Here is a 23,175-nt window from a genome sequence, read left to right on the forward strand (position 1 = left end):
GCATATTTCGACCACGTTCGATGAGATGCAATAAGTTTCATCTCGTAACTCAACCTGTCGATCTGACTCGTTTGCTTGTCAGATCAGGCCGGTTGGAAAATGAGGGACAGTTCCGAGGCGGGATGTTCGAGTAAATGTGCAAAAGGTAGTACGCTTCATCGGCGATAGCGCCTGCGGTTGTACAGCATCGCTGCGTAAACCCCGATGAATCTCCGCGTTTTATTAGCCCCTACGCATATCTATACGAACGCGTGGCAACGCGTTGTGCGTGCGTATCGCGAACTAAGTTACGCCTTCTCGTGAACGCGACCGCGGCCGGGGGAGATTGTACGTGAAATTAAATAATATGTACAGGAAGAGAAATGCATATATATAAATTTTAATATACATCCGCGTTCTTCGCTGGACTTACTTGCGTACAAGAGGTCTTCACCTATGCGGAGTGGTGGAGGAGACGAGGAGAGAAGATAGATTCGGACAGATAGACACATATAGAGAGTTAGTTAAAGAGTCTTTGCTTGCGGATCTCGTGTTCTGTCGTGAGCCCGTGCGCGCGCGCGCGCGTGTGTTATTTCTCGCGTGTAAATTACGTATGCGTGTATGTGTGATTATGTAAGTGCTTATACGCGTGTGTGTGTGTGCGTGAATGTGAGTGTGTGTATTTTGACATTTAATGCGATTGCTGATGCGCGCGTGTTTTGTCGTGTATAAGATGCACGAGTCGTAAGATGAGTGTGTATAATGCGCGGCTCTCTCGAATGAGCGATGAGAGGTGCCAGTGTGTGTGGTATATCTTGCGTTAATTAATTGACGTCTGTCGCGCTTCTCTTACGCGCGCATCGCTCACGTGTACACGTCTATCTAAACATCGTGAAGATGTGATGCTCAGCCGGCAAACACCGATCTGCTTCCGAAAGAGAGGGAGAGGAAAAAAAATAGTATGGCAATCGGAGTAACGAACAGAGGTTTGCACCAACGTTTTCATTGATCATCTCCGCGCTGTTGGCGAAATCAAATTGTCCGCGAGGTCGCTCCGATGGCCAATAATTTTTTTCATGGGACAGAACACTCGTTGATGTCGTGCGCGACAGTGCGTTTATTGCCGTCAATCCAAGAGCGACGTTCATCTGACCGTTAATAAAGTGAATGGCTATCGGTGGTGCGCTAGCAATATCAAGCGTGACGTTGACGCTGAGAGACTCAAAGAGTGTTCTGCGAAACTTTCAAAACACACAGGTACTCCATATCCAGCGGTAAAACACTCATGTGTCGATCACGAAACATTTATGACGTCGAAAATATTTTAAAGAATATATACCGAAGCAAATATCAAGTTACAACGACGTTAGTTTTTTTGCGGTATTCAACGATCGTTGCCTCTGCCACAGGACGAGTAAAAATCCACGAGTATAATAAAGGGCTAATTCTAAAGTATCTCTAATTACACGTCGAGTTATTAAATATCGAACACCGATGCAAGGTTGATTGGAGGTAGTTTAATACTTTCAAGGCAATCACATCACCGCCGGTTCTCGATTGCGATTAATTTCATAATTCACTCACAACAATAACCATTGAGTAAACACTGACAAACTTTTAGGAAAACTACATTCAAAAACGACACTGATAGTAGTGTAATATCAGTTGCAAAATAGTTAAGAACACCACACCAATAGGGACTCAAACACTAACGATGTTCTACGCTGGAGCCATTTATCAATCCGAACGAACTTTGGGAGATTAGCACAACGACATTAATTTTGTTATGAAAACTTATCGCGAAATTATGTAGACCAAGCAAGGATAGAGTGAATATTTCGTATTAGGCGTACGAAAATTCTGTGACACGTTTCGCACGTTGTGCTAGTCTTTTTAAACATGTAAATGGTAATTTTCTTTTGTGTTCGGTAATCTTTCGTTTATAAACCGCGTGAATTTTATCGATAAAATAGGTCTTGACGAGCAATTTATTGGGTAGAAAAGAATTTATTTGATAAAAAAAAATTAATAACACATTTAATTAAAGTTTACCATTAATTCGTCGTATAATATAAATTTTATAAACTATTGTAAATACAGAAGTTATGAATACATTAAGTCTTCATAATCGTCAAGATCTCGAATCAAGGTACAGTGACTTTAACTTTTCCAGATTAGAAAATTTTGCCTTTTGCATAATATACTCGTCAAGCAATATAATTATATAACAAGCGATATAATTATATAAAATCGCATATGAGACCATTTATTTATTTACCATTATTTATTTAAACATGACCTTTGAATCGATCTTATTTGACGTGAAAGATAATAATCCGATAATATTAAAACAGTTAAAAATAAAGTCCTCAATTGATATGCCAAGACATTATTATATGTAAAATTGTATTGCAGATTTACATTATTTAGATGTTTTAATAAGTATCACAAATTTTCATTACTTTCATTGCTTTGAAATAATTACAATATCACAAACCCTTTGTGCATCGTATAAAACGAAGAAAGTTTCTTTTTATTTATATATATATCATATATAATTAATTAAAATTATTACTTTGTCATCATATAAACGTTGATGTTTTCTCGAGTCAAAGGCCATGCTGCTCTGTCCGGAATATTATGGCTTTCTTTTTCTATTTTCTCACAATCACACTTTGTTCGATGAATTTACTTAAAAAATCTCCGTATTTCCGGGATTAAGATAAAAGAATGACGTTTGATACACAGTCTACACACGGGGGATACGTACTTGCTCTTCCAACCATCTGAACAGCTCGCACGCCTTTCCGGAATGTGGCCACTGCCCGAAGGGAGGAGAACCAGAGCTGTTAGTTGTCACAACCAAAACAATGTCAACCTAGATGCGGGGGTCTCAACGGGTATGGGATCTAAATCCGTGGTCCCGATCGATATGTCACGTTTAGTACGATTTATCAGGATTAGGATATCACAGAAATTTCCGTATTTTCTCTCTGTTTTTCGATTTAACTCTCTTCTTCTCGATTAAATTCAACTTCAAAACGATATAAAATGTTTTATAAATTACATTCGAGACTAGTTTTAATCATACGTGTATGATTTTAACTCGTGTGGAAATCGTTCAAAAGATAAAAGATTGGATTTCGAAACAAAGATCTAGTCAAATGTCACTAAATTGATATTTAAATCGCAAATATATATTCCAGCTTTGGCGAAAACGTCGTGCAGCTTACTGTAACGTGACCTTCGATGGAGAGAGTCATTATTAACACTGGTGTTACAATGCACAGTTTACTTCGGCCTACTGTGAGGGTCGCAACATATAGAGATTATAATTATATATCTGCGCTGTGCGGTTATATTATAATATAAACCTTGTTATATATTCAGGGAATACGTATTGAAAAAGGAACTAAATATTTCTTCACAAGTCAATGTCGGTTGCAGAGTGTCGGCGTTATTGTTGTGATGTTAGTGAGTGGTGTCAAATATGCTCGATATGTGAGGGGGAAATGAGGTATTTTTAGCTGATGTATTCGATAAACCCTGGGCATCGATTATCATCGTCCCTGTAAGCTGTTTAAGCTCATGGTTAAGCTTATACGTCTTGGTGCTCTTTCTGGTTGCGTGCCGAATTCAATTAATCAACCCGCACTTAGCGACATTGAAAGTTTATCACGGAAACGGAATTCCACGTGCACTAGCAAATCAATATCATACTTAATAACGCACTGCTGCAGCTTTTCTTAGCTATTAAAACATTTTTGGAGTTAAAAATAAGAAAAAGAGAGACCATATCATATGTATTATACTTGAATTACTTCTTAAATAATATTGCTAAACATAAAATATATGTATGGAGTTCTAAATGTACCTTTAATTAAATGCAAAAATAATTGTAAATGCACATATTTGAACAATCGCACAAAATTCTCGAGACGAGCATCTGTAACCATATACTTTTAATTTCGTAATCATTATTTCAATTAGCATAATAAATTTAGACCAAAATTAGCACAAAAATTGCTGCAATAAAATTTGATTTCATAACGATTAATTATTTCTTATGTAAGTATGGGGCAATAAGAAAACGTTTTTCGCGAAAGTCAATATTGGAGAGAATGTTATATTTACTGATATTGATACTTATTAATTAATTTCTAAATTTATAAGTGCATAGCTGTATGATTTTTAGGACCACAACTTTCACGAAAAGCGTTTTGTGCAGAAACAATGCAAACTTTTACATGTTAAACATATATATATAAGGTGACCCAAATTAATAATGTCACTTATGTTCAATTATAAATGTAGACGAAACCTAATATTTTATATACATTTAACATTGGGTAACCTTATACATAAAAAGACATTCCAGTTCCAAATCGTCACGCTTATTGTCGCAACAATCGAAATGCGTTCTTTCAAGAAAAGAAATCGGCCATCGTATGCGCGTTACACGAACGAGATGCGTGACAATATCTGGAACTGGTGAAACATATGAATTACCAATAAAAGTCCACGTAAGCACACTGAAACAACAGTTAAGAAACGATAATCGTTAGCAAGCCTGAAATACGGTATGAGCAAACTCGTCGACTGGTGTTAGGTGGCAGCCATTTAACGTGAAGACACAAAATATATATACGACTCGGCAACGTGCAAGAATGCGTTTCTGCGCGAAAGCGGCCATTGTATCGCACTTGTGACGAATGAAGCTAAACACAATACGCAATAATTAATCGATTTTTGTGCGACGTATGACCATCCGACGTATGTCCAACCGGAGTGCTTGTTACTGTCGGCCCCCGGCCTATGTGTCGAAGTAGGAGAAGAAGCGGCGAACAATGTTAGTGCTACGTAACGTAACTGTATGCTACTATTAGAGGGCGATGCTCGATAACTCGCTCAATGCCATCAGCTCTAGCGAAAGCCCAACGATAAACAGTATCGGATCGTACGGATCCGAGTGGCAGAGTATCGTATACGGGGTACTGTGGAGTAAGTGCACGTGGTAAGTGAGACGATTAAGTCCGTCGGTTTGGTTGTTGTACGTTCAGTATCACTTACGCCATCTTACCTCATTACACAATCAAGGCCAACCTGATTCTGCCGGACGCCGAAAGAAGCATTTTCTTAATTTCGCAAACGAAACGTTACGCGAATATTTGCTGCGACCGCGCGATTTCCCAATACGTGAATATAAAATTACATGCCGCGCGTCCAGCAGAATGCATTTTGTCAGGATAATGAACGTGGATCGAATATGCTGACTATTGAAGCGTCGACTTTAAGGAATCGTCTCTTTTAAAAATAAAAACTCAATATTGTTAATTGAAACCAATCGATCTGCCTGCTTTATGCTGACAAATTCTCGCAGAAGCTGCGACAGGTGGATATGCGTATATGGATACAAAATGGATGGAGGAGGAAACCGGCAACAGGCATACCGTCGAGGTAACTGCTGTAGGCAGTGTTTCCCTTCACCATGCCGGTCTGCATCATCATCATCCCCACATCTGCAAAAATCCAGCGATCGACCCGGACACGGGTTTGTAAGTTACAAATAAAATGAACAGACACATCATATATACACGGGAGAAAAACGTGAACGGCTTCACGATGCACTTTGTTTCTTCTCTCTCTTTTTTATTTTTTAGTAATGTATAGCTTTTGCGGAATTCGTATGTGCACGTACGCGCGAGCAGAATGAATCGTGCGTGTGTCACGTATAACGTATGCAAATACTGTAATCCAGATACTAATCACACGAAATTTAGGCAGAAATTTGACGAGTAAAATTATATATATAATTTCGTTTGTAACATTGCAACGTAATCATCATATATGAGCTAATGAAATAATATAGTGACGAGAGGATTACCGCGATTCCGCGTTGGTTCACGTACGAATTCGAACACGGTATTAGTCACAATATTTACGTTCAATCACAAATGAGAATACACTCGGTACATCCAAGGTATGCAACACTGGAAAAAAATAGAAAATAAGCTCGCTCATCGGGCAAGTTACCTTTCCTCGTCCCCCACCGAAATTCTTTGTAAACCTAAAAATTAACGTTGATCGACATTGCGGATCGCCCGGTGCTCGAGCGGGGCACGAGCACCGGGAACGTTGATTGCCCAGGGTTTAGGGTAAGTTTACCGTTCCTGTATATGGACAAGACTGATCGTGCGATCAGTTAAGCGTAAGTCACTACTCGGGGGAGACTCGTGTGGATATGGTCGTGTACGTGGTCGTGTACGAGTGTACGCCTGATGCGGTATGTCGCGTGTGACATGGACGGAATTGTCGGACAGAGGTGACGCGTGGCCTTCCCCCCGATATGCCTTGAGCGGCATCACCCGGCACGGGGATGTCTCGACGTTTGTGGGGAATGGATGGGGTATGCTCCTGCCATTGGCGCACCACCGGTCGGCGATCCAATTTCACCGGTGATTCAAGAACGAGAAACGTTCGGCGAACGTGAGAACGCGCGTGAATGCGGTGGAAGACGCGCGGCTCGATCGGGCCGATCGATCGACCATGAGGTCTCATCGATAATACAGCTAACACGTTGAGAGAGAAAGAAAGAGAGAGCGAGAGAAAGGGGGAGAGAGAGAGAGAGCTGGCAGACGATCGAAGAAGATAGTTTTGGAATGGAGACAGCGCGAGATAGAGAGAGAGAGAGAGAGAGAGAGAAAGAAAAGAAAGAGAGAGAGAGGGTGAAGACAGACAGTGTTCGAGAAAGAAGCTGTCATTACCATTATGGCGAAAACAGGTCCAAATCCGGAAACTATTCATGCATGCAAGGCGAGCGAGAGGGTCACACACTAGTAGTGCAGGCTATAGTTTTCGTTCTCGGTCAGGTGGACATGCGCCAACTGACTGGACTTTCGGGAATTACTGTGTTGAACTCGGTACTTCATTTATTTTTCACGTCATTTCTCGCGACTGGAGCGAGCATAAAGGTTTCCGTGAAATGAAATTAATTGATCATGCTCGTCGCATTGCGTGGCACATAAAACCACGACGTTTGACCTATTCGTGCGTAGGCGCGCAATGAATTTTCTATGTAATTTGTTGTAAAATATGTTCCGCTCTCGCGGTAGCTTTTACTGTTGGTCGCAATTCCAAAAATCGTCGCGCATCGGTAAATCTTTTATAAAAAAAAAACAACGAGAGACGTGACGGTGAAAAACGAACAAGTACCCGATTATATAGCATCGCCTTGGGGATTGTGTCTTGCAATGAAGATTAAAAATGCAATCATCGTTGTGCTGATCATCATCGTAATTATGATAATTATTCTCATAATCATCATCTTGACTTGCAAGAGATCGATTAATGTCGGAGGCAATATATGTATCGATAAGACACAAAGAGAGAGAGAGACAGACGGAAAAATACAGACAAAGAGAAAAAGTGATAGAGAAAGACAAAAAGAGATAGAAAAATAGAACAGGAGAGAGGCAAGGGAGCAATGAAGAATGAGAGTAACTTAATAGAAAGACAAAATATCGCAAGGCGCGGAACAGAGTTTTAGTACAGAGGCAGAAACAGTAGACATGTACAATCAAGTTGATGTTTGGCGAATGGAAGGATTGGATCAAGAGCTAGATCGTATACAAAAGGGCAAGAAGATTAAAAAATAAGTGATTAAGAGATAGTCACAGAGATGACAGTAAAGTATCAGACTTAACGAACGAGTGTGAGAGACGTTACCTAAATCCCGGCCCCAGGAGCGCTGCTGCTGCCCCACTAGATCATATATCACAATAGGATGGTATCACAACCATGTCACTTTGTTAATAATCGCATTTATTACTGTTATCGCGCTCTCAAGGGCAAAGGGCAAAGAGGGTGAGCCGGCAGAAACCGGGGTGAGCGTGGAAGAGGGAGAGGGAGAGATAAAGAGAGCTTCCTATGTCATCCGTTTGCATTTATACGTTACTTTACGTCGAGACGTTATAATTTTGCGAGTCACATCAAAGGCACGCTCCATCAATATCGATTGACAGAGAGAGCAAAGAATGAAAGGTAAATAGATAGATAGAGATAGAAAGAGAACGGGGAGAGAAACCTCGTGTGAGACTCGCAATCTCTATCGATAGATCGAGCGCGTTCTATGTACAAAATACATCTGTGTACAGTTTATATGTTAGATATATAGACATATGTATATATATATATATATATATAATTGGCAGAGAGAAGACCGGATGTCATTTAGCAGAAAATTTGGCAAAAATCGAGAGAAAGGCTTTTTAAAGGATCACTGGGCCAGAAAGACTTACAATTTTTGCACTTGCACTTCTTGATCAGAGTCTCGTCTTTAATCTCGTCGTGGCATGCTTTGCAATAGAACCACGCCCTGGAAATGAAAGCATAAGAGAGACACAATTATTATTCATATCTATAAATTATAAAAGATTATTTAGATATTTTTTTAATTAGGGAAAAAATCAAACAATGAAAAATCGGAAAGTACAGAATTACATATTAGTTACAGGAGGTGATTGTATACAGTCTAATTAATAAAATATTATAAAATAATGGAAAAAAGGCAATAAACGTATTATGTCGTAAAGAAATTTTGCAATACATTGCAAAAAATTGCAAACCTTTGTTCTAAGCTATATTACATAAATTATTGTTGCATTTTGACATCAAATGTGTAGTCTTAACTAGTTGTTCGAACCTCTTTAGCTTGCGTTGAATATCGCCTTATTTAAATAATTAGCAATCCTTAAGCAAGAATGTGGGTTACCATATTTAAATAAGCTCTTAAGAGTTAAGCAAGAATGTGGGTTACCATATTTAAATAAGCTCTTCCGCTAAAATCCTTTTAGCAATATTCCGAAATATTCGAGGATTCTTACCGCTTTACTTCGTCAGCAGATTGAGCAATGAAGAATCCCTGAGTATTTGCAGCGATCTTGGCACCACGTGGGTTAATCGAGATTTTACTGTCGGAGCCTCCTTCGCCCTTTATCTCGATGGCCAGCAGCAAGAGCTTCAGTTTCGTGAAGCACAACCTACGACGAAGTCCATACGTAATATTCGATGTCTAGATGCAATTAAGTATTAAAATAACAAAAAGCTTAAATATATTTTGCTGTGTTTTAATGCGATACACTTATGAACGTGGCAACATTGTATGCAAAAAAGTGGCCAACAATAAGCGACTAGAAATACTGCAAAGATATCATCATGATAATGAGTTGTGTTTCAACAAATATATTAATATGCAATAATATCTGAATAGCGTTGCTTATAATATAAAAATTTTTACAGCAATAATATCAGTATAATAATTACAAAACATCTTTAACCAAATAGAACATTAGAAACAGATAGTTGTGAACAACTCAATATCGTTCGTGTAAATAATAAAACTTGAATTCGTAAGAAGAACTTCTATTGTTCATGTGAAACTATTTTTGTTTTAGTTTTATTATAAAAGAAACATTATATAAAAATTAACGGTATAATTCTATAATTACTCTAATAATTCTGTAGTATAACTACTATACGAATGTTTGCATACGAATGCAAGCTTTATTCTTTGCACGGTAAGATTTATTCAATGTGAATGCAGCATAAAGTATTGTCAGATTGTATTTGTGTATATTTAAAATGCATAATATAGAACAAGATAAAACAACTATATTTATTTAAGATTTACATTTTTTCATTTAAAATATTACAGCATAAAGAAAATAATATATAGAAATAAAACTTTATTTAGTGTTTATTATTTTATTTAATGTAGGTATATATCTAATACAATAATTTAATAATATATAAATATTTAGTTATTTTTCATACTTTATGCGCTTGGTTTAGCGAAAAATACACAGCGAAAAATGTTAGTAAGATATGTGTATATACACCCACAGAGTAACGGGATACTGATCGTGCAGAGGCAAAGTCTTATTTCAAATATCAAAGCATTTAAATTTACAGCGTTTATTTATTTAAAAAAAAATTAAGCCTTGTTTATACCTGCATGTATCATCGTCCCGTTATACCACCTCGGCGATAACTGAACATTAAACAATCATGCAGACGATGCAACATGTATCGATGAATTAATCCAGGCGATCATGCAGGAAAGTCTTACGATTATTACTTATCTAATTATATGAGCCGAGAAACATGCCAAGATAAATCGAGAGTCTCTAGACTCCACCCTTTATAGACTATCTATTACGTTCTAAGTTCCTAATCTACTTCAAAGTTCCAGGAGGCATTCGGGAGGTCCAGTCTCATCCGTGTAAGGATCGAACGGATTAGCTAATGTTCGGGAAGCATTACATGTATATAATATACGATTGTATACAATATACGGCATAGAAAAAGATGATAAAGATAATTAATATTCATAGATAATAAATATTCATAACGTATTTCAATGTGAAGACCGCTTCTTGCAGGAATAGATCTCTCACACACACAAACCAAATGATGACGATAATCCAAGAGTGCGCATAAACCAAAAGAGAAAACTCCGAAGAATTGTAGCTCTCAGTCGCGCGAATAACGATGCAATTCACTGATTTCTGTAGAATATTGCTATGCCAGCAATAGGAAACTTCTATGGATTTCATTAATATCATCTTTTTTGAAAAAGTATGCAGTAGTAGCGAAAGTATGACTAATAAAGACATCATATAATATGCAGAACGTTTAAAATTTTTCTCACTCCTTTTATTTATAGATACTTCGACTAATACGAGACCATTTTTCTTTTTCAATTATTCAATTGCCTGCCATTTGTTGTTACAATTTCTTAACATAAGAGCCTTAGATATTTCTTTCATTAATCATCAAGTATAAAGTCTATTGAATTAAAATCTATCCAAAATTAAAGAAAGAATAAAGGAATAAAAATATTTACATTTTTAAAGCTAAAAACTATCGCTACTGATATTTTTGCAGATAAAAGTGTTGACAATCTGTCAGGATTAAATGTTATCTTAAAAATAGAAAAATAAAAAAATCACAGAAATCAGATGATGCAATCTTACTATAGGCAAATATGTAACGGTGCAATTCAGACGGCTGAGAAAGGGTATTAAACGACGCGTTTATTTCGTCCTCAGATATTTCGTGATTTTTTCTCGATTATTTATTAAAACTATTTATCGAATCGAATTATTTATCGATATTTATTACGGCGCGATATGTATAATAGTATTTATTTAATTAATGCAAGGCAATATATTAATATATTTTTACTGTGCTATATACATTCTTTACGAACTCGTAGCGACACAAAAAGAAGACGTGTTCTTGTCTTCATAAATACATATAGTTCTTGGTTAAATTTATTTCCAGTTATTTGCAATAAAAAAATATAAAATGATGTAAGAATTACAATGTACATTTTTAATATATTTTCTAATGTTAGTTCTGTGATATATTTCTATATTAGTTCGATTTTTATAATTAATGCATGTATTTTATCACAATTTTCACTTTTGTGGAATAAAATTCAAATGCTGGCGAAAAAAATATAAACTGCCTTTTGTGCAAAGTATATGCACACATCCCATATATCTTATATCACGTCGTGATTATAAGATCATCATGTGACTAATTCCGATTGCAAGTGACTATATATATTTAACACTTAATCAATTTTTACTGTGTACGTGTCACAGTAGCAGCAAACCGATATCTGTACAATAAAATTAATGTTTGTAGGAAGAGCGGTATCTCCCCTAAATTGCAGCTCCAAAAATTTTCGCAAGAACAGAATTGCGAGCTCGATTAAAGTCCGTTAACGAACAGGGAGTGTACTAATACATATTTATGTCTAATCGGCAGCCACGATCGATATCCTTACACTCCTCCAATAACCTGTGTCAATGTGTTACGAGAATAAGTTTCACATACTTTTATGTGGTAAAGAGCAGCAGGCATGCGTGTACAAAGAACGCGCTTTTGTTAAAATAAGATTAGAACGCTACATTTAAGAACACACACCATGACAAGGATACGGACATATTACCGACAAAAAAAAAGACAAAAATCTCGCCCATTACGTTATATCCAAAAGTGTTCGTATAAAACCCCAAAAACGATTTCTCTGTCGGGATTCCTTTTTCCCCAAATAAAAACAGAATTACGCCGTTTCGCCATTTCGGAAAGAGGTCATAGGACACGCGCGCGCGCTTCTTTCTCATTTCGTCTCACGTTGCGCCGCAAAAAAAAAACTGTGATATTGCCGAAGCGGGATGCACGATTTACCGGGACGAATGCGGATCTTGCGAGCGATTCTTGCAACGCGCGTCTGATTGCAACTAGTTAAGATTTATTAAGAATGACCGCTGGTCACGTTATGCCGCGACACGATATTGTGCGCGCCGATTTAAGAATAACAACATTCAAGACCGACAATCAAGTAATTTTCATGATAATTAATGTCACGAAAATGAACGAAATGAATTTTATTTACTTCGTTTTATAAGTCTTTTAATAATTTTCGCAACGGTTTCTACGCAATGATGGAGTAATCTCAAAACAGACAATTTAACTGATTTAATATAAAAAAGAAGAGAAAAAAGAGAGAAATTTTTGAGAGTGAGAAACGCAAGAAAAGAATAGTGCTTCGAGTAAACGAATCGAGTTGCAAAGAGAATTAAGCAATACGCAGTTTTCAATCTCGATATCAATTGTTCCGCGAAATAGTGTTGGAGTACGAGAATTCCATTGCGTCTGACGGTCTCGACACGATCGTAATGCTCGACGGGAAACATTTTTAGAATCGCGACCAATTGTACGCGAATCGCCTGGCGCCCGGTGTTTCCACGAATTTCCGAATCCGAGTGCGGGTTTGAAACACTTTCGTTTCCAAACGGGAAATATTGCCGATTCCCCTGTTGCCAATCGAGCATCCCAATTATACCGAGCACGACCGACCGGAGGCAATCGCCGGCAAGCAAAGTCCGCATTTGTCCCCGGTACGTCTCTCTACTCTTCATTTCTACGCAATTCACAAAGAAATCTGTGCAGAATTTCGAGCAGCTCGAAAACGAAAATCAAAACTGAATCGGAAGAATAAGAGGGAGACACGGCCGAACGGAGGCAAAAAGACAAAAAGAGGAAAGGGGAAAAAAAGGAGAGAATAGACTCGTACAGCTCAAAACTGGACTACTCTACGCAAAATCCAAACAAAAGTATATAGACAAAAAGACGAATATAGTAGAGTCTAGTAAAGAATCGTTCAAAGGCTAAGAGACCGAGGTGAGGGGCGATATATGTATATATAAATATATATATGTATATATGTTCTCAAGTATATAGATATATGTGGTACATGTATGTCTCGGTATTAGGATAGTTCAGTGTGTTTATTCGTGAAACGAAGATGAGACAAAGAGATAAATAGAGAGAAAGAGAAAGAGCTAGAAAAGAAAGAAATTCGTAACCGAGTGTACGGTGTGTGAATAGAGTATTTCTGTATTTGTGTTCCTCTTCTTTCTTTTTGTATATGAATGTTGTATGACGGTCCGTATGATTGTCAATTCTGTATATACGTGTTGTATCGCGTGACTCGTGTTGTAAGAGTGTCTGTTTATGATACGTTTACGTGTGTGACAGCCGTTAGCAGCGAGGACTTACTCGCTGGCTTGGGGAAATGTCATCCCGGTAAAGGACGGGGAGAGGGTTTCCGTGTACATCTCGCAGCCCGTGCCCTGCAGGTAATCATTCTGCCACGCCTGTGTGTCCGGCGACTGAAACACCAACCAACCAGGCCCCACGTCATCAAACTTTCATGATCCACGTCGCGTGTGGACGCGCGAGCGGAAGAGCATCAGCTACGTGCGAGCTGCTACCCTTCCCGGAGGGAGACAACTGGAATGGGGACATTTCGTACATCGTTTTGCAAACAAGGGTTTGCCCGCGAGTCGTCCGACCGATGCGTCCGTCTGAAAAAATTTACCTATAGGACGCAGCGTCTAATGGTCTAATCTTTACTCCTTGAACGTGCGAGCTCTGTAAAAAAAGTCTGGTTACGGTCTGGTTTTTTACGAGGCTCGGAAGTCTCCTAAGCCTTTTTCCCTGGACAACACGAAAGTGTAAAAGACATCCGAGAAACGGATTCTTCGTCTGTGACCGATAGCGACATCTTTCCAGACGTTTTTATGATTAATTGATTTTCTTTTATACGTTTGTGTTGCCGGAGGAAACCGTTTTTGGCCGGAGACAGAATGTAGGCCAGGACACGCTCGGGATGCCGATCCCGAGCGACGCGGCCCGCGTCGCGTCGTGTCGACCGCGACGCACGGCGATCATGCACGATGATGCATTTCGCAATTATGGCGACCGACCGGGGTGAGAGTTATTATCACCGTCAGCGAAACGAACGAGCGCCGTTAACGATCAAATTCCAGAGGCCGTAATTCCGGGAGCGAGCACGCGCACACACTCACACTCACTCAGACACACCTATGTACATATTTCGGGGGCACATAGAGCGCTTGATCTCTTCCAAATTCTCTGTCCCACCCCACCCTATCAATCTCGGCAATTCGTCGATCGATCGAAACCTGACCATTTCTCACATTTTCCTTCCCCTGGCTACACTTGCACGTAGCTCTTGCACGCGCAAGCTCTTCAATTACGTTGATCTCTTCGTATAGTGTGTATATATAGTATATATAGTACAAGTCTAAAAAGTCTGCAAAGAGTGCTCTTTCATTGATACGAACGACGACGAGGACACATCTTCGATTTACTTCTCGAGCTAACATTTTTCTAGATGATAGGAGAAGATGGTTTTCAGAGTTCTAGATTCGTACAATATTTTGACTGTCATGTTTATTCTTCTGGAAATCAATTTACCATCAGTAGTTTTGCAAAAATAACACGGTGAGCACTGTCGCTGTTGATTGCTTTTGAAATATATTTGGTTCTCTATTTGACTTTTATTTCAAGAAGCATTTCAAAAAGAGATTTCACACTTTCACATCTCTCTATCTTTCCAAAATAGCTATGCAACCGAAAATCCTGGATTATATGCCCGTATGTTTGTCTTCGTTGGGTAACCAGCACAACGGTAAACACGTTGTTGCAGCGCTGGCACCAAAACTTGGATCAAAGGATTGCTTTATGAATCTAGCAACTCCACCGCTGACGAGATAGAGATTTGACCGTCGTATTTACCCACCCGCCGCTATAGTAATTTTATAGAAAGTCTGCAGAGTTTAGTCTGGTTTAGAAACTCTCTAGCGAAAATCGGATCAAAGGCTGTGAATGCTCTACGATTCCAATGACTCTAATCGAGGTCGAGACTGTGTCGTCGTCAGTCGTTCCTTCTTCTTTTTCTTACTCTGTTAATTAATGTTATTGTTACAAGTCCTTCAAAGTTATATATATATATTTATATCAATTGCAGAGAGGGGTGAAAATAACAGGTACGTTACTGAAGCGATGAAGGGGTGGTTTACATCGATTAGGTGTAGCACAGATATGGTTTTGTACAATATAATAGACACGTTCATGTATTATGTTGTAATATACACACATATGTATATATTGCACGGAGGCTCGCGCGCTCCGTTGTACATGTGTATATTTACGTATATATGTATATATATATATACGTTTACGTTTATAGCGGAGTGGAGCGTAGTGAGAGACATAGGCGAGGCGAAGCTTCATCCCTTTCTTTTTTTTCCTTCCGATTCAAGAGACCGCGGACTTTCCTCGAGCGACTTTGTCGTCGTTAACATGATCGCGAAACGGGCCTGCAAAATATATGGATGGCGGCGATTTTCACAAGTAAATCTCATTACTCAAAGGAATTCTTCGCTCGAGTATCCCTCGAGATTCCATCTGGATGAGCTATGCGCGGTGAAACCCCGAAGAGTTTCATTCGTGTCTCACAGCAACGAGTAGAAGAGCCATCCATTTTCCATGAACTTTTTACATGACCGCAGAGGAACTTAAGTCGACGATAAGTGGAATTATTTTAACTCAGTAATTGAAACTCATAAGTTTGACGTTTATTTACTCTGTAATTACATGGCTTTTAAAATAACGTGTTTGCTCCCAAGAATTTCGTTAGATTTTATTTAGTAATTTCAACGGCTTGACCAGCGTTTATGTCAAGTTCCGAATATATTATATAAAGTTATTTATCGTGTAAATACACTATTTAAGTTTATAACATTTATTCTAATGTAAGTAAAAATTGTATTGTTCTCTAAATTTATCTCTATTTCTTTCAACTTACACGATTTTTTGAAAAGAGATATTGATTACTGTTTCGATATCGATAATCAGGCTTTCCTTTCAAATTTAATTACTACTGGAGATATGACGTAACAAAATCTAATATAGAATGATAAGAGGAGTTTAGCTTGCGAAACTATCTTATCTAAGCTTCTAATTTTGAATCCCTCTGCGGCATAAAAACGCAATACACAACGTAAAAAGTTCATAAAAATAGCGAGAAAGATCAGGTCCCCTGCTTTTCCTCGTTAGACGACAAAATCGATCGCTACGCCACGTGTTTGCTGCGTCACTGACTGAAGAAGCATGAATTAAAAATAATCACACGCGCGCCACAACACCATTATTGATATGGAATTAGCGGTTTGTATCGACGTTTCCGTACGTTTCCCGCGGGCGGCTTATCACGCAGCCGCGCAACGAGAACGAAACGGACATCACTGTGATGAAGCAAGGGAGCACAGGGGTAAACGGACACAGCGTAGACACGAGATCAAACACGGTGGGCAATCAGCGATGGCGATCGAACGAGAGATCGCTCCCGATTGAATCGCGGTCCCGTCTCTTGAATCAGACGTATATGCGCGTATCTGCTGGATGTTGGATTGGTCCATAGACCGACTTACTCAGTGGCTTTCGCAAAGGGCATTCCAATGAAGGTAGGGCTCAGTGTCTCGGTGTACATCTCCATTCCGGTTCCACGCAGGTAGTCATTCTGCCAAGCCTGCATATCGGGCGACTGGTACCAATCAACCAACCATTTCTAAATCACACACGCTCCTATGCATGTACGGATTGTGCGCGTATGTCCACAGTGAGGTGCTCGTGCCCGATTACTTCCGGTTAGGTGACGCGACGTGACGTGATGCGAATCTCAACTTCGCTTCCCGCGATTCACGTGACGATGTAACAGCGCGCGTGAATGAATAACGATTTGCACGATTTGCGAACCCACGTAGGTAGGAGTCGTCGGGAATAATCTTTTGAAATGACGATGTTCGAACATCTGCCATTTCGTAGCTAAGGAGCGCTGTGCGCTCGAACGTAAGTGATCGCACGATTGATAATCGATTTCGCGAAAAGGAAAATAACGGCTGATGGTGTAAGATCTGTTTTACATACGCGATCACTGTGAACAGTCCCGTAACAAAGACCTATACGAGGAATTGCGTATTCAGACATGCATAGACGAGACGGCAGGGTGCACTGCCGGAGAACGACGTTTTACTGACCGTCTTAAAGGAACGCATCGCGAAGAGATTGGCCATCATTGTGCTGAATCCAGGCGCGAGGCAGGACTGCGCGATAAAGCCTAGTTTCAACTCGGCCAGGCATATGACGTCGTCACCCTGCTTCCAGTCCCACGATGGAATGTTTAGTAAGTAGGCCTGGAACACAATATGGTCAACAGGATAAGAAACAATCGTCAATAGAAGCATATTATCTCGCAACGGAAAGAAAAAAGTATATCTAATTCTTGGCAGACACAAATATAATCAGACACCATATGAATCGCAGATACAAATCTCGATAAATGAAAATTTTGGAAAAACTTAACGTCATTTTGTACCTTCACTTTATAAATCGCATTCCGTTTGAAGTTAGATTTATCGCCGAGCTTCGTTTGCTCGACGATAGTTACCTTGTTGTGATACTGCATTAATTGTATGATAACGCGAATGTCATCCGAATAGTTCTTGATGGAGATGACGCGCATGATGTTCGCCGCGTCTTCCGCGTCCGGGTCCTGGCAGTACTTGTTCGCCAGTACCAAGCACGCGTCCGCGTCGTGTACCTAAAAAGCATTGAGATAATCCGTTTTGTGCCATCCGTTGTTCCGTTCTGTAATCGATTAATAGGCGGGAAAAATGTATATTAGGCAGGACGTTGGTCTCAAAGCGATAGCAAAATAGAATGGAAATTGTTCCACGAGTGTATACTCGAAACCAGTGTAATAAGTAATTTCGGATAGACAATGTTATTACACCTATTTGTAATTAGTATGTCTATTCTCTTAGAGGGAAATACACATAAAAGCATCGTGACATGCATTTTCAAAAAAAAAAGATTATCAAAAGTGCTTGAGTTTTGTGGATTTGATGTTAATATTAAAATGTAGTAAAATAAGATATATTTTCAATACCCGATATTTTTCATTACCGGAAAAAAATACAACAAAAATTTGGATGAATTAACGCTTAATTTTAACAAAGTGCTCAACTCAAAATTTGATTCTTTAGAAGACTGTAAAAATCACCTCAAACAATAATTGTTAAAAACATCTGAAATTACTTATTACATAATTTAATAGAATGGAGCGAAAAGATAAAACTATCGATCGATCAATCAATAAAATCGCTGTAATCAATAAAATTGTTTCCACTTAACAGCAAAGAGAAAAGCGACTGTTTGGAAACGCGTCGCGATCGTCGAAATCAGTACGTTGTGTGTAAGCTGCTAAATCTACGGATCGTCGATCTACAATTGTACTTGGAAAATAACGACTTCTTCTCATATTTGTACAAATTTCTTTTTTTTTTCCAAATTGGAAAAATTTTATATCATGGATACAAAGAGCATCGTCGAAAATACAACATATGAAATAGAAGACTCTTCAATATAAAGGGAATATGCATCTACAATATAAAAGTCATATAAAAGCATTCAATGAGACAACAATGGCTACTTAATATCGAAGATTCGCACGGCCAGTAGAGTGGATCGCTTCACAAAATAGATAAAAGAAGTCAAGTTAATTGAATTCATGAAAATTTAGCATCAAATCTGAATTTCATTATTTGCTTCGTTCACGTGATTTAATTGCCAATTATTATGCAAGTAACATGTCTACTACTGTTTTTAATTTTTAACGATTTACCACTGTCATATCAAGTTCACGCGTGATAAATTTTATCTGAAAGTTTATAGTTCTTAAATTACATGTAAGATTAATTACATGTAAAATTAATTAAACATATTAGAATTGAGAATATCTTTGACAGTGGGGAAATTTGCTCTGATATGAAATGAAATTTGCAAAAGCAGCGAAACGTAGAAATGTCTCTGAAATCTTCTTCGTGCGCACCTTCGACGCAGTCGCACGATTCGAACAATAATCAAAAATATGAAAGCGAGCCTCTACGGCACATTCCTTGGATATGCAAACATCATCGATCATTGGGGGTGGAGGTCAGTCGGTTCGTCTAGGGGTTCTATACATCTGGATAATGGAGAAGCGCCTCTATCTACATGCTAAATCTATCGGCTAACAAGATGTTGGCATTAACCTCGGTTGTGTAAAAAGAAACTACACAAACAGAGAACGTACCGTCCCGTCTTCGTCAGTGCAGGATCGATACACTTAACAGATACCACGATCGACTCTATTCCACCAGATACTAAGTCTCTAACAGAAACTACCGTCTGGAAAATAATCGGCTGGTAAACCAGTCTCTCCGCGAGAAATACACGGGCACTTACCCACTCGGGTCGACAGCAGGCATGGGTCTATCCAGTGGAGGATGCAATACACAACCTTAAAGGGACTTTTCTCACGTGGGTATGCATAAAAGTGTCTCCGTGTGCGTGTGCGTGTCTATGTGTAGGGGAAAATTTGACGTTGCTTTCCTCTCGGATTTGCTGCCGGGTATGTATAGAGAGAGGGGGATGAAATAGACGGAAAGATAGATAGAGATTGATAGACAGACAGATAGACTATTAGATCGGGACGACGTTACTCAGGCGAAATAGGTGGGGTCGAATCGGGTTTTTTTTTATCGTGGGCGTTCTCTCAGGTCCGCATCCCCGATTGCTTCGTATAAAACCTCGCAGATAATTGATCGAATCCGAGACCAGCCATCGCAAATTGACGAGACACGAAAGCGGACGGCAGTATATACGAAGACGCGCCGGTATAGGGATATCGTGGTGTAACATCGTCAATGTGTACGAGCATAAAGGGAAACATACAGGCAACAAACATCCTGGAACAATAGCGTTTGTTATCCGCACAACGTCATTTCCCGAACGTCTACCGATCGCCCACGGTAGCAGCTGTAACATCTCGCTACTTTCGCGGCATCGATTTTTCCAGCAGACTATACGAACACTCGCGGTCTATATCACGGTCTGCAAATGTCGCGTTCAAGCTTTCGCGAATTTATACAATATATATATAAAACGGAGGCGACATATGTGACACGTATAAATATTTATTTCAAAACGTGTATAAAAGTACTCGGAATTTCAACTAAACGGTTTTCTCTCGTTAGAATATGTATTACAAGATAAACTCGGAGATACAGAAAACTCTCTCGTATAACGTAAAACAAAGAACGACGATAGACCTAGATTAATACAATGAGATTCAGAACAACATTCTGAATTGATTAAAGTGTTAATTACGCGGCAATAAAGCGCTGGTACCGTGCGCGCCAAGATATGACGATCCGATGGGTCACAGGACGTCAAACATAGAGAAGGAGAGTAGAAATATAGTAAGAGTAAAGTGGGGACCGTTATATGTAACAGGATAGAGCTGTTTATAAAGTATATATATATATACATATATGTATATATACTTTCTTGTAGGACGTAGATTGTTCGATCGTGGTAACAAACTCACCTTAACCCGCTGTAGGTCAATCGGGTTCATGATGGTCCCCTGAAAGAACTCCACGGTGGTGAAGTGCCGCTTGAACAGTCCTTCCAGTTCGAGATCAGGCGGTTTCCTGAACGGATCCGACAAAATGATATGATTCCTTTTATAAATAACATTCACCTCAGCTGTCGACGGTCGCGTCCTTTTTTGCGAGAATATCGTCGAGCAGTAGCCCGACAGAGGAGTCGGTGAAGATTTCGTTAGAACGTAAATGAATAATACAAATTCGTCGTGCGTGCTCGCAACTTTTGAGAGAAAGTCATATATCGCACTGTCTTTGATTCGTTTAAATTCGTTTCAATGATTTTCATTCTAATCGAGCCAAATGCACGATAAATTGATTAAATTGTACGAGCTTATCCTCAAAAGAAACGAGTACGCTGATATATAATAATAATAAATATCTAAGTAAAGTCTCTACTGCAGCTGAGTCGGCTCCATAGCTCAATACAGCATACCATGCAGTCGCAGGCGGTTGCTTTCTACGTAAATATATATATATATATGTATGTATATATAGATACGTATGTATATCCTTCACCGTCCGGTGCCGCATCGTTTTTGTATTCACAAGGTAAACTTGAAAACGTCATTTTATGTGAGCATATTGCGAACTCCAGTACAGCAAACTTGAACAATCGAAATCCTGCAGCGGAAAACCGCGGGAAAACATGTGGCCGACGAAGCAAACTGTTCTCGTTCTCAAATCATGCCGCACCGAACGTTTCGACAGTTCGTGAAAGAAGAGAAGAGAGAGAAAGAGAGCGAAAATCGAGAGAGAAAGAGAGTAAATCTAAAACGTAGCGAGCATTCGGTGTGATCCGCGGGCGTATGCGTACGCACGAATCACCAGATACGAGAAATTCAATGTAAGAAGTAACGGCAGCGATATTATATAATGTATATATTAACATGAGACTGCATGACGTGTGACATAAATATATATGTATGTAAATATAGATAATCTATATATATATATGCATTAGAATAAGTAAATATATATATGTATATATATATATAATATATATATATATATGTATATATATTGATCGACCATCACGGCGTGTTATATCCAGGCGAATAACCGTGTAATAACCTAAAGAACTGCAAGAAAACAAGAAGCACGAGCGGCCACGTGGAGGGCATTGATGGAGGGTTGGTTGGTTGATGGAGGTTTTCGTGTGGTAGTTGTTCTAGGGTTCAGGGTACCTTGACGCGCTCCAGGTCCACGGCATTCATCATGGTGCCCTGAAAAAACTCCACGGTCGTGTAATGCCTCTTCAGGAGACCCTCCAATTCGAGATCCGGCTCTTTCCTGAAAAAAAGCAAACCAATCCTTGCGACTATATAGCGATCAGACTACACGGGCGACCGTGGAATGCAGCCTTCTCACTTATCCTCCACGTTACTGGATAATCCGATCTCTTGATGGAAAATCTTTGTTTTGTAATTTGAAACCTTGCTGGAGGATAACGAAATTTTTACGGTCGATAAAACGCCGAGCTAATGGAGTCTGATCGCTTTAAGTCGCTTGGCGACGGGAAATCTCTCGAAGGGCGACATACTTACCACGGAGTCGCCAACACAAAAAATAAAACATTATTTAGTATATGAGAGAAACAATGAAGAAATAAGCTAAAAATGAGAGACTGAAATCAAGTTGTTGTGATAATTAACAAATAACAGTTTTGTTTGTGTACGAATGAACAGTTGTATGTTTTATTAGTGTAAAATATATAAAGTTTCTATTTCCTGTAAAAATATAAATAGAGTATATGCTTCAACTAATGATACAAAAAACTGATTAATGACGTAAGATGATCAAATATGCGAGATAAAAATTTCATTATTCACATCGGGAAATAACCCTTTCGAGACTATCCACGATATCAATCACGAGATACACGAGACACACATTCTGATAGCGTCGAAAGAGTTAAATACCGTACTTGATGCGAGCTGGCAAAAAGTTTTACAAAAGCAGCGGTCATACCTATGCAAGAAGACAACTTCTACGTCGACGTCCTCGCGATCCTCGTGTAGGAAATCCTTGAGGAAGTGCGAGACCGATTCGTAGGTGATGTGGCCGCACACGACGATATGTCTGCCAACACAACGAGCATATTAGATGACATTCTTAAAGAGACGATATTGGTGAATAGGAAAAGAAAGGGAAACTCTCTCAAGCACAACTACCATGTACACGCTCTAACAATAAGTAGTATATGTATGTCAACTACGGACCCATATTATTTAAGTTCTAATTATATAAGTTCTTCTCTCTCACG

The 23,175-nt window shown here is 39.1% G+C and overlaps 1 protein-coding gene across 50 annotated transcripts in view; it reads right to left on the bottom strand.

Moving 5' to 3' along the window:
• LOC112454974 (calcium-activated potassium channel slowpoke) overlaps positions 1 to 23,175 on the bottom strand; it is a 98,386-nt gene that overhangs the window by 12,344 nt on the left and 62,867 nt on the right. For 6 of the 50 annotated variants that reach the window (XM_025016729.1, XM_025016659.1, XM_025016653.1 and 3 more), the window contains exons 7-17: positions 22,881 to 22,991; positions 20,852 to 20,957; positions 17,870 to 18,022; positions 17,460 to 17,615; positions 13,612 to 13,724; positions 8,862 to 9,017; positions 8,277 to 8,353; positions 7,705 to 7,740; positions 5,430 to 5,498; positions 2,750 to 2,800; positions 413 to 433 (exon numbers count right to left, since the gene is read on the bottom strand). In XM_025016729.1, coding sequence (XP_024872497.1) covers positions 413 to 433; positions 2,750 to 2,800; positions 5,430 to 5,498; positions 7,705 to 7,740; positions 8,277 to 8,353; positions 8,862 to 9,017; positions 13,612 to 13,724; positions 17,460 to 17,615; positions 17,870 to 18,022; positions 20,852 to 20,957; positions 22,881 to 22,991 — 1,049 coding nt within the window. Of the gene's footprint in view, positions 1 to 412; positions 434 to 2,749; positions 2,801 to 5,429; positions 5,499 to 7,704; positions 7,741 to 8,276; positions 8,354 to 8,861; positions 9,018 to 13,611; positions 13,725 to 16,853; positions 16,967 to 17,459; positions 17,616 to 17,869; positions 18,023 to 20,851; positions 20,958 to 22,096; positions 22,203 to 22,880; positions 22,992 to 23,175 lie in introns of all 50 variants that reach the window. The other 44 variants (XM_025016996.1, XM_025016676.1, XM_025016987.1 and 41 more) reach the window with 19 other exon arrangements.

The sequence above is a fragment of the Temnothorax curvispinosus genome, unplaced genomic scaffold (genome assembly GCF_003070985.1).
Source record: "Temnothorax curvispinosus isolate PA1 unplaced genomic scaffold, ASM307098v1 QBEX01000525.1, whole genome shotgun sequence".
NCBI classification, from domain to species: Eukaryota; Metazoa; Arthropoda; class Insecta; order Hymenoptera; family Formicidae; genus Temnothorax; species Temnothorax curvispinosus.